A 17,961-nucleotide genomic window follows, 5' to 3' on the forward strand; every position below is an offset into this window, starting at 1 on the left:
GCGTGCCTGTCCTACTTTTTAAATCTTTATTTATTCACCCTCGATTCGGTGCCCAGAATTGCGCTTGCGTTATTTGGGTTTTGAGGTTGGTTCGCGTAGCTTTGGCAGTTAGTAACAGCAAATTCCGTGTGATTACTAGACTGTTTCATTGCTTTAGTTTATTCTTGCGAGTTTGTTTTATAGTTAATTAGTTAAAAAGGCAATAAGCGATCGTCAAATTAAGTCATGCTGGTGATGGTTTTGATATATTACGGTACTAAATTTGAAGTTTCGGTCGTTTTTCAGTATTCCGTTTTTTCTCGATAAAGCGAAATAAACTGTTAAAATGGTGTTGGAAAGTGGTTTCGAAGATATGACAGTTCCTCAGGTGCCCATCGCTCTATACGCCCTAGAGCGAATGGAAGAGTTTGGCGATAGCGTGGCAGTTGTGGATCCCATTGATGATAAAACGTGGACATTTGATCAAATTCGACAGAGTGCTATTAATCTTGCAATCAAACTCCGTCATAAAGGTGTTAAAAAGGCTGATGTTGTGGCTTTTGTTGTTCCCTTCCATCCAAATTATTTTCCTTTGGTTGTGGGGATCAGTTTATGTGGCGCTATAATAGTTGTTAACAACGTGAATAGTAAGGCGCAAGTCATAGCGAAGCAACTAGCGCACGTTAAAGCCAAATTTTGCATATGTGACGATCCATGCAACAAAGAGGAACTGCAAAAAGAAGCAAAATCGACGAAAATTATTGATTTTGACGACTTGAACCAAGAAGCAGTGCCAGAAGGTGGTGATATGTTGGAGGAAATATTGACATCATGCCGAGATGTTGATATTAACAACGACCCAGCATTTATCGCCTTTACCAGCGGCTCAACAGGCGACCCGAAAGCAGTTGTAATTACAAGTTCGAATATGCAGTCAGCCGTTGTCACCTTTAACAAGCTTTTGGGTTTAAAAAAGGGTGACTGCATGATCACTGTAGTCAAGCAAGTTCACTTGCTTGGTTTCTACTGCTTTTACTCATATCTACTTATGGGGCAGAAGCACGTGATCACAATGAATCTCCCACCAGAATTGTTTACCCATTGTCTGCGCAAGTACCAGCTCAAAGGCGCAATCGTCAGTGATTTTGTGACTTTTAGGCGACTGACAGAAGAGGTGAATATCGAAGGTAATACCTCACTCAAATTTTTGATCTCAACAGGCGCGAGCACCCCCAAAAAGCTCATGCAGAGAGCAAGCGAAAAGTTTAATGTTATTGTTAGTAGCGCTTATGGTTGTTCAGAAGGCGGCATGACATCGGGTTGTGTTACAGAACAACCACCTTTCAACAGTGTGGGCTACCTTTGCCCGAATGTTCAACTTAAAGTTATTGATATCCAAACTGGGGAGGAACTTGGCTCTGGACAAAGCGGCGAACTTTTTGTTAAAGGCCCATGTGTGTTCAAAGAGTATTTGTACAATAAAAAAGCAACAGACCAGGTTAAGGAGGCTTCCGGCTGGCTACACACTGGTGATTTAGGGTACTATGACCAAAACGGTACGATTTATATCGTTGACAGACTCAAGAACGTTATTAAGTCCTTTGAAAACATGGCAGTGTTTCCCATCGAGCTTGAAGCTGTTCTTCTCTCTCATCCAGCTGTGGCCGAAGCCGTCGTAGTACGCGTCCCTCATCCAGAATATCAGGAAGCCGCAAAGGCGTTTGTTGTAAGAAAAAGAGATGATCTCACAAAAAAAGAATTACTCAAATTTTTCAACAACCGCGTCGCCAAATACCAACAGCTGTTCGGTGGCCTGGATTTCATTGACAACATTCCGAAAACCGGGCTTGGAAAACCGTTGAAAAGTGTTCTAGTGTAGCAGTTTACGTTTGTAGCAAATAATGTGTACATACATGAGTTCTCTTGTGATTTCTCTTACTGTCTTACCAGTTACAATCGTTTGTTTAATCTGATTGATAATTCGGTAGAAAGTAAAAACGGTAATACTGTAGGTTTTGCAAACTTGAAGATTACATTGTATTTTTTAGAATTGTAAATCCATTTTCAAATATTTAACAGTTCCTTTGGGTGCCATGGCCCCTCCCAAATTTTTAAAGTTGTACATTAATAAACTTTAATTTAATGTAGTTTCGTCCCTCATCATTGTGGTTTCGTCTCTTAACTATCAAAGGAATTTATTAATTACCAAAAATGACTTTTGTCACGAAGTTGTAAGCCGAAATCCATGCTTTTTTGATTTTTGCAGACATGGAATAAATCAATAAAGCGTTTGGCTGTCCCGTCGAACCACAGTTTGGCAAGTCACGTTTTTAGTAACAGCACGCCGAGCGCAAAAAGTTGTATTAGACAACAAATTATTTAGCCCCTCCCAAAATTTTTGGCTGCCTACGCCAAAGGTTGGGTCTTTAGTTTTGCAAGAATTCAAGAAAGATTCTTCCAGGAAATCAAGCCCAAACGGCTCTCTAATTTGATTACCTCTATGAGTCGCTTTTGACGGCATTTAAATCTATTATTTTGTACATGAACATGTATAGCGGGCATGATATTTAGAAGAGTTTAAACTTTGGTATATTTGAGGGATATCTACCGTGGTAGTTATGCGTCATCTAGCGGCATTTGTTTACTCTGGTTAAACACGCAGCAGTCCATCAGTACCAAATATGATCTACACAGCAGATTTCTTTGACGCGATTGTATTTTGATGCTCAAAATCAAATGCTCGTGCCAATATTGTACATTTGTCTTTTCTCCCTAAATATATTGTAAAAATATAATTGATCGTCAAGCATGTTTATAACTTTGACAATAAACGGGCTTACTTGTGAATACGACAAATCTTTTAACTGTCAGATTTGAACAAGTCAAATATGACATTTGTTTGCATTTTCCTATTATTTGTGACGTAATCTATACGGGCCATTATCACAAAATCGAAAAGGCATCAATGTGTTTGTAACACAATTGCGGTTTAAACTTAAACAACCTAACCTTTAGCTCGATCGTATTTTAGTATGTTAAATCAAATACTGAAGCCAGTATTGTATATTTGTACAAACGAAAAGTGTAACTGAATATGAGAATGCCTTGGGGTGCATCGGGTTCCATGCCAGCTTGGCACATTTGACGCCAATCCTCTTTGAGTTTCATTTTAGCTTTATTCAGGAAGGAAATTTTACGGCATTGTGTTGTCATTGTTTACAATTTAATTGTTTGTTTTTAGTTGGCACAAACTGTAGCCATGTTTTTACAGTCTTGTTTGCGCACTGGTCACAAAAGTGACTGAAATATAGTTGGGGTGGCAGCATTTATTTAAACAGCATGGGGAAAGCAAACAGTCCCAAACGTGTATCTTGGATTTGTAGAAATACTGCATGATAAAAAAATGGTAAAAAACTCGATCGCAGTGAAGAAAATAAAAGCAAGAAAATAAAAAGTAGTTTGACCAGTAATTGCAATTAGAGCGATGAAGCGGTTGTTCTGTAGTTAGCACCCTAGCACAGCTGGTGGGTCATTAGCACAGCTGGTTGACTGATCTCTATTAGTTAAATTACCTTGCTCGATACAAATCAGCATTCGTTGCATAGATTACTTGCAATGTACCTATCCAGTAACATTATATCTGCACAAATGCAGTGTCAAAGAGATCTGGTATCAGTTTAGCAACTACAGTTATGAGCGAACAAATGTAGGTTAGATATTGCAACGATTAAATATTGCCAGACTTCCATTATTGCTTACTAGTGTTTGAATAGATCAAGTGTCCTTCAACCACCATAAGCGGTAGCCTACACATGCCTATAGTCACTGCCGAAACAGAATTATCTTTGGTGATCTGGTCAAACAAATGTATTAAATACAAGTTTCACGACAATAACATTTACCACTAATATATTACGTCATGTTATTTATGCACAGATTGACAAACTTTAGAGCAAAAAGAGAAACAAATTTAAATAATTAGAACAGTGTTGGACGTTGTAATGTAAAGACTTCCCTTACTAAAATATGTTAGTTTCACCGGCTATAGCATCACCCTGTCATGTCTTTACCACAAAGCTTTTCCGCAATTCAGCATGTCACCATCCGTAGTACAATGCAATTATAGCAGCAGCGTGTTTAATGTTTGCCCAACATTTTCACCAGTTTACGGCAGCTTCACACACTTCATGATGGGCTGTTTTTCGCGAACGTGTTAACGTTACAACCCTTCGGTTTTACGACTAAACCAAACTGCACGACTTTTATGCTATTCTTCAAGTAAAACCACAAAGTTTGAGCCCGGCATAAAAGTTATTTGCTCTGCATCGTGAGCATTCAATGTGCTGAACACAAAACAGTTTAATTTATTTCCAGGTGCTTGATTTTGAACTAGTATAAAGAAATATGCGACGATTGTACGCTATGAGTATTGGCTCAGCCATGATCGAGTCTTTACTAGTGGCAGGCAATTTCTATGGCTGGCCATCTTTGCAGTACGTCCTGACCAAGGAAGGTTATTTTAGAAGCCTCTGCGACGAGCAGCCAAGCAATTATACAGAACTGCAACCAACTAAAAACTATTCGGATATCGTGTCTTGCCCGGCAGCGGAGGAAACTTTTAATTTGGTTTTCCAAGTGACAATCGTGTGTCTTAATATTTTTACGATTATAACAGGTTATGTGCTGGACAGATGGGGGAACTTGGGCAGCCCGAACCATAGGCTGTACACTTTTAATCGTCGACTATTCAGGTCTGTGCTTTATGAACCCCGCTTTAAGTTGGATGCTCTTTCCTGCTACCATTGCGATATCTTCAGGTGGTTTTCTGTTAGTAGTTACCAACAATCAACTCGGTAATCTAGTTCCAGAGCATCGATCTTTCTGGATTACTGCGTTTAACGGCCTTTTTGATAGCGGTACGATTGTGTTTCTTGTTTTCAAGATTGCTTACGACAGGGGCTTGGACCCAAGGGTGTTTTATGCGCTGATGATTGGGTTCTCAGTGTTATGCACAATAAGAACATTCCTCCTGATGCCAAAAAACGTAGTTCCGTTTTCGCTAAATGATGAAAAGTATTCATACGGCTTTAAAGAATTTTGCAAAAGAAAGATCAATGCTGATCTGAAAATGGAATTGGATGGGTTGAACTCCGAACGAATGGAAGAAACTGAATTGTCAGATGATGTAAATTCATTAACACCAACATTTCAGTCGTGTTTACGTTCAAGATTGTACATTTTCACGTACTCTTCTACACCACATGTTACATCAGGTATGTGTTTGTGTTGGGAAGTATAATTACGTGGATGCTTGAATTTCAAGCCGATGCTGAAGTTAGCTTTTACACTGAAGTCCTGGGTTATATGATGATTTGCGGCGCTTTCGTGGCTCCGATTAACGGACTCCTTTCGGATTTAGTAATGAAATATTACAAAACACGGATAAACAACCCTAAACTCACGACTTTACGTGGGCTTCTAGCTCAGGTTACTTGTACTGTTTTGTTGCAAATTGCGTTATCGGTGGCGATTCTTGCCAAGGAGTTGTACGCTTCCTTCGCACTCGTTCTCTTCTTCCGTGCTTTCCTTTTTGGGACAGTCTTTAATTTTCTAGCGCAGGCATTTCCCATGAAACATTTTGGCAAATTAATGGGCGTAACCCAAGCCTTGGTCGGGTGTGGCAGTCTTCTCCAATACGCCCTGTTCAAAATTGCTGTCGATGTGACAAACGGCTTCACTGTAGTTAATGTGTATTTCCTGTTTGCCTCAGTTCTTTGTCTTTTTCACCCGTTTTACCTTTATTCCAAAGCTTACGCTTCGAATTTATCACGTACTGTGTGCAAAGAATAGCCTTAAACTCGTGGTATTTTCTGAACATCTTGCTACAAATACCTTGCGAGGTGATTGCGTTAGTGCTTTCGTGTAGTCCCAGGACATCTGTAGCTTTCTTGGACTTGTGCTTGCAAACAAATTCGACAAATGAATTGTAATTGTTGCAGTCGGCATGGATTTTTAACATATAGATAATATATATTGAGGTCAATAATGTTGATCACTTCAATCTAAGTGTTGCACAAAACGAAAACAATTTGCTGGATGAGCCTAAAAAATTCCAAATTACCACTAGGAGGAAAATAATTCTTGTTTTTTTCTTTTTCCCGGTTCTCTCTCTTCACTGCATCTAAACCTATAAACGTGTTGAAATTACGCAAGAATAATTGGCGGGTTAACAGATTTGGACAAAAAATGGATTTGAAACGATGCATATTTTACCCATATGGGCATCATCAATCGCTCTGCAAAATCAAAGAATGTAGAGATAAAACAAAATAACACAAAGAAGAAAACGCTAGCTCATTGCACAATGTCTGATGCCGAGCTGAGTCTAAATTTAAAACACTAAACGTTGTAGACTTATATTCAAAATTTACACTAATATTGTAATTTTTGAAACGCATGTTGCAAGAAGTAAACCTACAACAACATTTAAGCTTAGCTGGGTTTTCCTCTTTGCCCCTTTTCTTCCAGCCACACTCATTGATGCCATAGGAAAGTTCTTTATTTAAAAAGGGGTGAGGTATGACTTTGCTTGGCATCAACAAAAATCGGGCAGCGAAAACACAACCTACTCCAGTCATCTGAGCGTAAAATACCCTTGGGTTCAAACCATTTCCATAGGCGATTTGTAGCACCAGCAAAACGACTGCGTCGCTGTCAAACACCCCGTTGATCAAAGTAACGTAAAAAGACCTATGTTGCGGAACTAGGTTCCCAAGTTGAGTATTGGTAACAAGTAAGAGTAATCTCAATTTCCGCTGAAGGAAATTAAAGCCATCGCGGGAAACATAACCCAACTACGTTCGATATCCATTGTCCACAACAGAACATAGCCGGTTGTAAGCAAGGCACAACACAGGGTGCGAGCAACCCAGGTCCCATGCCGGTCCAAAACGTAAGCAAAAAGAATTGTAGAAATGTTCAGCCAGGCCACGGACAGCTGAAACACAGAGATAAATCTTGCTTCGGCTGCTGGACATGTTGTCGTTGCCAAAACCAGTGACGCATTATCCGTTTTGTTAAAGTTGCTCGTCTGCTGATTATTGCAAGAAAGAGAGAAAATCCCTTCCTTTTCTAAAACGTACTGGAGCGAAGATCAACCGTTCCAACTTCTAGCTAGATGTATTTCAAATAAAGCAGTAGCCTACATATGCTGACTGCGTGCAAAACATATACATACTGTCCCTGAATAGTTTTTAGCTGAACAGACAATCAGCGCTAACTCCTAAATAACAAAACAAAAAACTGGTGATTATATTTGAATAAGGTAAGGCAAAAATATTTAAGTAAAAATTTGTGTTTTTGCTGTTAAAAGTATGTCACCTTCAACACACCAAAAAAGGAACAGCATCAATTTTGACTACAGTAAATACCTTACTGCAACGAGTTTCTGCAAACACTGAAGAGTTCAATGATAAACTCAATTCAGTGCTATCTGAGTTAAAAATATTTATAGAAAGACAACACTTTCTGTCAAAAAAATATGATGTATTGCAAAAAAACTCAACTTTTCAGAAGAAGTAACGAAATTTATAACAAAAGAGAACAGCGAACTGAAGAAGAAGAGCTTAAAAGAAATGCAAACAGTTGTGGACGATGCAAAAAAGTCGCTTTGAATGTTTGGTCCCGACAAAGGCGCAACGGGGCTATTTCCACAAGACGTGGGCGTAATGTGAGTCCCTGCCATATAACGCTTTTAGTAACGGCGTAGCTGCAGCGCATTTATCATCTTTCCACCAGTTGTGCCCTTATCCGTTTGTGAGGTCATTATCTGTATTGCGCTTGTGGTGCCTGTATTTTGCATTGTTTGCAAACAATAGGTAGGCCTATACTAGGTAGTTATGTTCTTTCCAGCCCCACTAAATCTATTTAGGACGCTTTCAAAATCCAAATATTTTGCAAAAGCGTTTGTTGTCAAGTTATATACATGCTTGATGATCAATTATATTTTTAAGTTATTTTATAAGGAGAAAAGACAAATGTAGAATATTGGCACGAGCATTTGATTTCGGTCATTAAAATACAATCGCGTTAAAAAAATCTGCTGTGTAGGTCATATTTGGTACTGATGGACTGATGTGTGTTTAACCAGAGTGCACAAACGCCGCTAGATGGCGCATAATTACCACGGTTGATATCACTCCAATATGTAAACTCTTTCAGAGCAGGAACTTGGCCGAATGGTCTGCGCGCCTGACCCACATACAGACATAAAAAAAACCTTGATCGGGATTCGTCCCCGGGAGTGTCCTGGGTTCGAACCCCGTGAAAAAAAAATGTAAACTCTTTCAAATATGTTCAATGCCCGGTAAACATGTGCATGTAAAAAATAGTTTTAAATACCGTGAAATATACCGTATGCGACTCAAAGAGGTAATCACATTAGAGAGCCGTTTGGTTTGGGTATGATTTCAAGAAGAATCTTTTTGAATTTTCGCAAAACCCAACAGACCCAAAGTGACTGTTAAATATTTGAAAATGCATTTACAATCCTAAAATAAAACAATGAAATTTTCCACTTTGCAAAAGCTGCAATATTACCGTTTTTATTTTGTACCGACTTGCCAAGCAGATTAAACAAACAATTGTAAATGATGAGACAGTACGAGAAAACTCAAGAGAACTCATACATGCACACATTGTTTGCTGTAAATGTAAATATCTACACAAGAGCACTTTTCAACGGTTTTCCAAGCCCGGTTTTTGGGATGTTGTCAATGAAATCCAGGCCACCGAAAAGCTGTTGGTATTTGGCGACGCGGTTGTTGAAAAACTCGAGTAATTCTTCTTTTGTGAGATCATCTCTTTTTCTGACAACAAACGCCTTTGCGGCTTCCTGATATTCAGGATGAGGGACGCGTACTACGACGGCTTCAGCCACGGCAGGATGAGAGAGAAGAACTGCTTCAAGTTCGACTGGAAACACTGCCATGTTTCCAAAGGACTTAATAACGTTCTTGAGTCTGTCAACGATATAAATCGTACCGTTTTGGTCATAGTATCCCAAATCACCAGTGTGTAGCCAGCCGGAAGCCTCCTTAATCTCATCCGTTGCTTTTTTATTGTTCAAATACTCCTTAAACACACATGGGCCTTTAACCCAAAGTTCACCGTTTTGACCAGAGCCAAGCTCCTCCCCAGTTTGGATATCAATCACTTTAAGTTGAACATTCGGGCAAAGGTAGCCCACACTGTTGAAAGGTGGTTGTTCTGTGACACAACCCGATGTCCAGCCGCCTTCCGAGCAACCATAAGCGCTACTGACAATAACATTAAACTTTTCACTTGCTCTCTGCATGAGCTCCTTTGGGGTGCTGGCACCTGTTGAGATTATAAATGTGAGTGAGGTATTACCTTCGATATTCGCCTCTTCTGTCAGTCGTCGAAAAGTCACAAAATCACTAATTATTGCGCCTTTGGCCTGGTACTTGCGTAGACAATGGGTAAACAATTCAGGCGGAAGATTCATTGTGATCACGTGCTTTTGGCCCATAAGTAGGTTTGAGTAAAAGCAGTAGAAACCAAGCAAGTGAACTTGTTTGACTACAGTGATCATGCAGTCACCCTTTTGTACACCCAAGAGCTTGTTAGAGGTGACAACGGCTAACAGCAAATTCGAACTTGTAAGCACAACTGCTTTCGGGTTGCCCGTTGAACCACTGGTAAAGGCGATAAATGCTGGGTCGTTGTGAATATCAACATCTCGGCATGATATCAATATTTCCTCCAGCATATCACCACCTTCTGGCACTGCTTCTTGGTTCAAGTCGTCAAAATCAATAATTTTCGTCGATTTTGCTTCTTTTTGCAGTTGCTCCTTGTTGCATGGATCGGCACATATGCAAAATTTGGCTTTAACGTGCGCTAGTTGCTTCGCTATGACTTGTGCCGTGTTATTCACGTTGTTAGCAACTAATATAGCTCCACATAAACTGATCCCCACAACCAATGGAAAATAATTTGGATGGAAGGGAACAACAAAAGCCACAACATCAGCCTTTTTAACACCTTTATGACGGAGTTTGATTGCAAGATTAATAGCACTCTGTCGAATTTGATCAAATGTCCACGTTTTATCATCAAGGGGATCCACAACTGCCACGCTATCGCCAAACTCTTCCATTCGCTCTAGGGCGTATAGAGCGATGGGCACCTGAGGAACTGTCATATCTTCGAAACCACTTTTCAAGACCATTTTAACAGTTTATTTCACTTTTTAAAGGAATGAACCGGAATATTTAAAACGATGTAGGCTATTCTTTAACTGAATTCGTCTGTGCTGCAAAAACAAACGGTTTTGAAAACTTGGGTATGCAGTCAAATTGCGAATCAAGTCGACTTAACAACCTTATGTTTAAGTGACTTTCATGGTCACCGTTTCATATTATGTCGATGATCTCATTAAATTTTCGATTTTATCAGTAGACGACTGTTTGGTAGAGGGTGAAAACACATGTCGATCCCTGTAGTGGCAGGTAGAATCTTGTTCTGTGGTTCGGACAAACATCATCCAAAATTATTTACTCTTCAAATTCAGACACGATGCTAGTCGTAAAATTGTAGTTCTTGCATTTTGGAATCTGTAGTAAATACCAATGAGCTTTAATCGACCTGGCAGCATGTCTACGTGATGAATGTAATACAACTTGGTAAACGTGCAAAGTCATGGAAGTAATAAGAATAATGTCGATTTGCGAACCTCGTTTTGTTGATGCCTGTTAATTCAACCCGTTAAAATAAGTTTAGGGTTGCGGTGCCATAATGGAACTCCTTAACATCTATCTTTTAACCAAGTAAAGAAACACAAACTTATTCATATTTCTGGAAACATAGCGATTGTTTCCGTTGCCTGTCAATTTGCACACATCTCATCCATTTTTTTTCATGCAATGACAAATGTTTTTGTTCTATGACGCTCGCAGTATCTTTCAGACTTTCACTGCAATCCAACGCAATGTTGTGTTCGTTTATTACTTTGATTTTGTCTGTTTCCCTCCACTTTTCTTGCTGTAAAATTTAGCACAACAGAGAGCAAATGTCAAACTAAACATTAGGGATCTTTTGTCAAAAGCTGGACTTTTTACAAAATTCGAAGCATACAGTTCGTGCTTCGTGGTTTAAAGTGTTGTGTTACGATGTTTTAAGGAAAAAGAATGTTTAAAAAACGTGTTTTACTATTGTTGTTCTGCAGAAAGTACAACAGCACTATTTTAGAACATGTAATAAATTGACTGATTGGCTCTCAATAAAGCAAGTATTGTAGCAAGTCCAATAGTTTGCATATTATGATGTAACTACCATTATTATGGATAAGAATAATAAAATATTGTTTTTATCATGAGTCAACAAAATTCAGCTTCTGGTCTACCTGATAATGAGAGGTGAGTTTGAGTTCTATTTTGCCGTCAAATTAACTAAGTGATGCACAACTGCACATGCTAGTTCTTCAGGCTTTAACTTTGATTATTTAGATTTCCTGTATGTATTTGAAATAGGGAGTATGGTGATGGCATGAGTATTTGCTGAAACAATTTAAAAATAAAACATGTCGCTTTTTACATATGTTTGGGCCGTTATTTTCACCATAAAACTTATGAACAGATCCGTATATAGCAGGGGTGGGTTACCTGCGGGCGGCATGTTTTCTGCGATCTGGCAAAATGTGGCTAGAATCAAATACGAATTATACTTGTAGTTAAGCATATTTGGTAAGAAACAAAGCAAAATCACTTTGTGTGATGCACATGTGCAGCCCTCGATCCAATTTTGACATTTATAATTGGCCCTACAGTAACAAAGGTTGCCCACCCCTGGTATATATATAGTGTTCCAAATAAGAAGCACTTTTAAAAATGCACAAATGCAACAAGATATCAATTAGAAGCCATAAAATCTTTTCAAAATCACTGTGAGCAATTTTTAATCACCTGGTAATCAATTTTCCTGTGTTTTGTTCATTTTGTTTTTATTACATTTACCAGTGCCTCCAGAAGTGTTTGTATACATAATATTTTAATGTCCATCAGAAACACATTTGAGTAGAACAATGCTTGAAAATACCATTTAAACATGTCCAAGCCAGGACTTTGATAGTAAATCAAACATACAGGATTGTTGAGGTTGTATAAAATAACTATTTTACTTATATAATAATAATATAAATATTTTGTTTCATTGTGTGGTTTTGCCCCGAAAATTCCACTATTTTGGTCAAAGGAGAAAGATAAGCCTAAATCTTTGCACACATAACGTTTTTGGTCTTATTTTACAACCAACACAAAATGCAGTGCACTTGATAAAAATAGCAGCATTGAATGTGTAATATTAAATTGTTTTTTTCTTCGTAATATGAGGGCATTGTCATAATAGTATTTAATAACTTGTGTTTCAGGCAACTGGATGTGGCAGGGTCCTCACTGGCCCTCAGTTCATCTGGCAGTGATCTAGCAAGCTTGTTTGAATGTCCAGTGTGTTTTGATTATGTGCTACCTCCAATACTGCAATGCCAGAGTGGACATCTGGTTTGCAGCAACTGTCGCCCTAAATTAACTTGTTGCCCAACATGTAGAGGATCTTTGGGAAATATTAGAAATTTGGGAATGGAAAAGGTATATATTTGGTCATTGAGTTTGTTTTGGCTCCCATCATGTATTTTTGCTGTTTTGAGGCTGGGAAATTTTAAGGCCTATTAATAACACTCTTGTTTCATAACCAGTAAAACTGTTAAACTAATAGAATGTTTGCAACATTTTTAAAAATATCAAGCTTCATTTTCTACTTACATAAATTGTCACACTAAAAAAATGAAATAATGTTCTTGAGCCAACAGTGTTGTGTATGAGTGTATATAAGTGAATGTGAACTTAATATCTATGACTCTAGCTGTAGTGTTATTGTTTCAAAAAAACATATACATGTATTACATGTATTGGCTTTACCAGTTTTAACCAGTTTTAGACCAGTTTAGAAGGAAAATCTCTATATATATACCTGATTTTTGATTTTGTAAAATTTTTGTAGCTGACAGTTACTTTTATCCTTTTATCAAGGTTGCAATGACCGTTGACTTTCCATGTAAGTATGCATCATCTGGTTGTGATGTTACACTGAGGTTTATACAAAAACCAGAGCATGAGGAAACTTGTGAATTTCGGCCTTATTCATGTCCCTGTCCTGGTGCTTCATGTAAATGGCAGGGTTCTCTTGACCAAGTCATGCCTCATCTTATGACCGCCCACAAGTCAATTACCAATTTACAGGTTGGTGTGATATTCTTTATTATTCATTGTGGGTGTCAGGTTTCTAAACTGCCCATATGAACTAATGTATATATGTGATGTAAGTAACTATTGTGTAACATATATCAGGTTACACCATATGTTTGGCTTTTAAACTTTAACTGTGTCATAAAACTATTGTCTGAAAACATTTTTAAAGTGTGTCATATTGAAAAAAGTGTGAAATGTTGTTTTTAACATGTTGTTGGTTTTTGCTGTAATCAACCAACCTTATCATCCTTATCATCTATTTGGTTACAAATCTAATGCCAGTTTAAACATAGTTATGGTAGTTGCAACTGTTGAAAATTCTTTGTTTTATTTACTGTCCTGCACAATGTTTGAAATAGTTTTTATCATGTAGTATTGTTTTATATATTTGGGAAAAGTATTTCTGCCCAAAAATATAAAATAGAGGTATATAATCTGTACATTTCTCAACAGCTCCATAGAGTGTGTTAATAAAACGTTACACTTATCTTGTTCAACTTAATCTGTATTACAACACTTGTGTGAGATTTGAGAGGTCAAAGCACATATTAAAAGATCATTGTAGAAAATCTTAAAGTTTACATGACTATCTATAACTATGTAAAAAAATGGTTTCAAAAATACCCTCCACACTTTGTAAGTTGTAGGTTTGTTAAAAGGTGATGTTTTGTGTTTTTTTCAACCATGTTCATCTATAACAGAGGTGTGGAACCTGTGGCCCGTTTATTAAAGTTTTGCTGCCCGCAGAGCCGCTTGGATTTCGAATGTACTGGAAAACGAGTCCAATTCTTGTGTATTTTTAAGCAGATCAATGCGTCCAATGCTATTTTTTTGCAATCTGACGAAAATCCGGCCGGACTCAAATGCGAATTTTACTTGTCAACTCAATAGGCTCATACTCGATTTGTAAAGTAAATCGCATTGTGTTTTATAAAGATGTGGCCAGCGATCCAATTATGGTAAATATATTTGGCCCCACAGTGAGAACGGTTGCACACCCCTGATCTATAACTCAGTATAATGCTAATCTTGTTATTTTTGTGTGCAGGGTGAGGACATAGTGTTTTTGGCAACTGACATAAACTTACCAGGTGCTGTGGATTGGGTGATGATGCAATCTTGTTTTGGTCACCATTTTATGTTGGTTCTGGAAAAGCAGGAAAAACTGGATGGCCACCAACAATTCTTTGCTGTTGTTCAATTAATTGGAACAAGAAAACAAGCTGAAAATTTTGCCTACAGGTAATACTTTCATATTGAGAATATTTTCATATGTTGGTGTCCACCACTAAGGCTGTGGTATTATAATGTTTACACTAAAATAATCACCAGGCAATGATGCAGACTTGTTCAAAATTTAACATTTAGATGTTTATTGATTCTGTACACATACATTTTCTATACCTTTATCTTTTGCACTATGAATCAATTTAGTTTGCTGCACATACGGTCAATTACATTTAACCATTACTTGTACACCAACTGTAACCTTCTAAATGCAATAAGCACTCCGTTCCCATCATGGTAAACACGGCCGTCTATAACGTCCCTAGTGGACGCAAATGCATAGCCCAGGGATTGCTGCTGTCAGTCAACGTTGTCCATTACCAATACAGGCTGGAACTGAACGGGCCGAAACGCCGCCTGACATGGGAAGCCACGCCCAGATCCATTCACGAGGGCGTGTCTTCGGCGATAATCAGCAGCGACTGTCTCGTTTTCGATTCGGCGGTGGCGCATATGTTTGCCGACAACGGTAACCTGGGCATAAACGTCACTGTGTCCATGTGCAACTGCTCGTGAAACAGGCTGATGACGTCACTCGGTCGTTGCGCCGGCGGCTGATTACGAGGGTGTTTAAAGTTGTGAAGTTCAGAACTCGTCTATGCAAAACTTGAAGCGATTGTTAACGCCCCTGTCCCACCCCCCGCATTGGCATTTTTGTGCTTTAACTTGAAGAAATGAATGTAAGTCCCCTGTCACCGGTATAGATTGATTGCTCAGCGAAATTGGCTTATCGTCACTACAGATTTGTACATGATATTTCATGTACCCTCACATTTCTGGCTTGCTGTACTCTGGACACAGGCCTTGTAAAACTGACATTTGGCTTACGGTGCTGGCTCACTTGTATTCAATGAAATGCATACCTTACCATAATGGTGATTACTTGAGCTTTCACTAATATCTGATGCTTTCCTTAAAAAGGATCAAAACGCATTATATATTGTTTGGCTTCTTTCTTATTCGGAAGTTTTAATGAAATTTGTGCCTGTGTCCTTCTGTGATATACAGATACCTAGAATAGTTATACATTATCGCTTTGAAATTTTGCACGCTCTAGTTTTCAGTAAACTAACCGATTTCTGGTAACATTATCATATAGCAGGAAATTTGTTGTCAGTGTTCTTTACCACCAAGGATTTCAGCCTGAGGTAAATTTTAGAACGCAATCATTTTTTGTTAACAAGTAATTCTTGCGGAACTATTGTGTTAAAGATACTTGGTGGTAAATTTTTTGTTCAAAATATATAATAGAAAAATAGTAGAATATATTTAATGGTGCACCATACCAAACCAACCTTATGGCAATTATAGAACACAACCCTGTCAAAACACAAAAGGCGTTGTTTTCTTGCTTGAGGCGTTGTTTGCCAGTCTTTATTTGATGAAGTTCAAATATTCAACACAATGCACGCGTTTCTGTATGTGTCAAGTTAGGCTTTCCGTAATCCAATACAAACGTGTTTGTTATTTTTTAAATATATAGCATCACCATCAACAATATGTAAAGCCATCCTTCCATTGAGACTATTTGCTGAGTTGTTTAATCAAACTACCACTGTAAACTTACAGTAAAAAACACTAATGTCGCTAGTTGCAACAAACGGTTTATCTTGCTGGGCGCTTTTCAATCCCGTATTTGTCTGTATTTATATATCCAAGAACTTTTTTACGCCTATACGTTTGTGTGTGCGGGGTTCCTGACATTTTCTCAAACACACGATCATATTCTTAAAGCACTACCTTTTGAAAAATTTAGCAGACAAATGAAAATGAATTCGGATACACAATGTTCAAAAAGTTTTAACTGTACTTTTGTGTGCGATGTATTACTAAATCCAACCCATATGTTCTCGCGCCGCCTTCTCGATCGTTTTGTTTCCGTTTTCACAGTTTGTTTCCCTTTGTTCGGAAGAATATATAAAGCATTGGGTGAAGCGCAGCAACTTCTTGTCAAACTTAATTTATATGCAGTGCGTGTCGTTGATCTAGAGCTCGGTGTATATTGCCGTCCCTTTTGCATTGTGCAGCATCGATCTCATGGTACGATCACGCAATGTAGTTTATATTGAATTGAAACGGCCCATAAAGTCGTTGTTGCACAAAGTTGGCCTGAATTCACGGCGTCTACATGAGATATTGCTTGTGAGGGGTACTGCATCACCAAACATTAAAAAATGAACGGATCGATGGACGATCCAGTGGATGTTAAGATAAATTTCCCATCTTGGTGAAATGTTTCGCCAAATTGTTATGAAGCCCATCAATGTTGAGGAGTTTTCTGCAGCTAAGGTCCACCTCGACTGGGACTTCGGGCTGTAATTTATAAGTTCTGGGTTGCATTCGGAATTACTGTTAATTTAGAAACCAGTAGTTCTAAAATTGTGCACACAGCAAGGTAGCCAGGTGCGTTTTATAATAGCACCGCTAAAGATCAATTTATGGGATACGATTTTTAATGCTCATGACTATATTTAGGCTGTGTTCATTCGGAAAAATAAGTTTGAAACACTCAACGGACACCTTGTTTGGTTTAAAGCAGTTGGAAACATTCGATTTACCGTTACATAACCCGCCTATATATGCTACACAATCCCTACCAGTTGCATCTACTCGGTTTCGTGGGCAATAAAACCGCGACGGTTAAGGGATTTCATTCTTACGCAACAGGCTCCGCGCCATGGACCACAAATATAAATAATAAATTGGGAAGAGACATAACAGCACATAGTCGATGCCTCCCGCCTGTCAGTTTGTGAATATTTATAACAGCGGCCTTTAACAGTTGACGTAATCGCGTTTTATGGCCTTTTCTACATTAAACCACAAGGTTTAACGTAATTTTTGATAATCTTCACTGGGTCATAGTATTTCGGTACAGAATTGTGACGTAACAGATCTTAGTGACGTTAGATAGGAAGCTGTGTTGCGTAAAATGATGTAATAGAAGTTGTGGGCGCAACCTCAGCACAAATATCCTGTACTATTTAGGTTAGTGCCCGTCAAACAGTAAATCTTGTGAGAAATGGACCTACCAAATTTGGATTGCATTTGTTCCAACGCAAACAACAGTTTTATTCACAAAAAACAACATTATTTCAAAAATGTTCCTAACAACCCGCATAGAATTCGTTGCTGAAGAAACAACATGAATTTTAAGCATTTGTAGTTGGTTATACGCTGATGGTTTGTCACAATCTATCTTTCCAACAGTTTACACAACAGGCTGCATATGGCCGGAAACTCAAATTAGAAAATTACAAATTTATGAGTACGGGCCACTTTAACGGAACCTTCAATGTTGTGGGAAAATAAGGAGGTTGTCGTTGGAAACACTTTCGTTTTTCGTAATTAGCAACTCGCGGTCGACAAA

General features: G+C 38.3%; 3 protein-coding genes across 3 annotated transcripts; 2 read left to right on the forward strand and 1 right to left on the reverse strand.

Annotated features, from left to right (window-relative positions):
- The first annotated feature begins 98 nt into the window (after positions 1-98).
- LOC145208570 (putative 4-coumarate--CoA ligase 1) lies at positions 99-2,270 on the forward strand. The gene has a single exon (XM_080078961.1). The coding sequence runs from the start codon at positions 326-328 to the stop codon at positions 1,856-1,858; it is 1,533 nt and encodes a 510-aa protein (XP_079935087.1). The 5' UTR covers positions 99-325; the 3' UTR covers positions 1,859-2,270.
- A 6,403-nt stretch (positions 2,271-8,673) lies between these two features.
- On the reverse strand, positions 8,674-10,361 carry LOC145230062 (putative 4-coumarate--CoA ligase 1). Its single transcript, XM_080095434.1, has one exon. It carries the CDS (start codon positions 10,229-10,231, stop codon positions 8,699-8,701), a length of 1,533 nt encoding a protein of 510 aa, XP_079951560.1. The 5' UTR covers positions 10,232-10,361; the 3' UTR covers positions 8,674-8,698.
- Positions 10,362-11,200: 839 nt separating this feature from the next.
- LOC145230071 (E3 ubiquitin-protein ligase Siah1-like) lies at positions 11,201-16,534 on the forward strand. Its single transcript, XM_080095447.1, has 5 exons — positions 11,201-11,417; positions 12,428-12,644; positions 13,086-13,295; positions 14,353-14,546; positions 14,921-16,534. Exons 1-5 carry the CDS (start codon positions 11,374-11,376, stop codon positions 15,105-15,107), a joined length of 852 nt encoding a protein of 283 aa, XP_079951573.1. The 5' UTR covers positions 11,201-11,373; the 3' UTR covers positions 15,108-16,534.
- The last annotated feature ends 1,427 nt before the right edge of the window (positions 16,535-17,961 follow it).

The sequence above is a fragment of the Phallusia mammillata genome, chromosome 1, assembly GCF_965637545.1.
Source record: "Phallusia mammillata chromosome 1, kaPhaMamm4.hap1.1, whole genome shotgun sequence".
NCBI classification, from domain to species: domain Eukaryota; kingdom Metazoa; phylum Chordata; class Ascidiacea; order Phlebobranchia; family Ascidiidae; genus Phallusia; species Phallusia mammillata.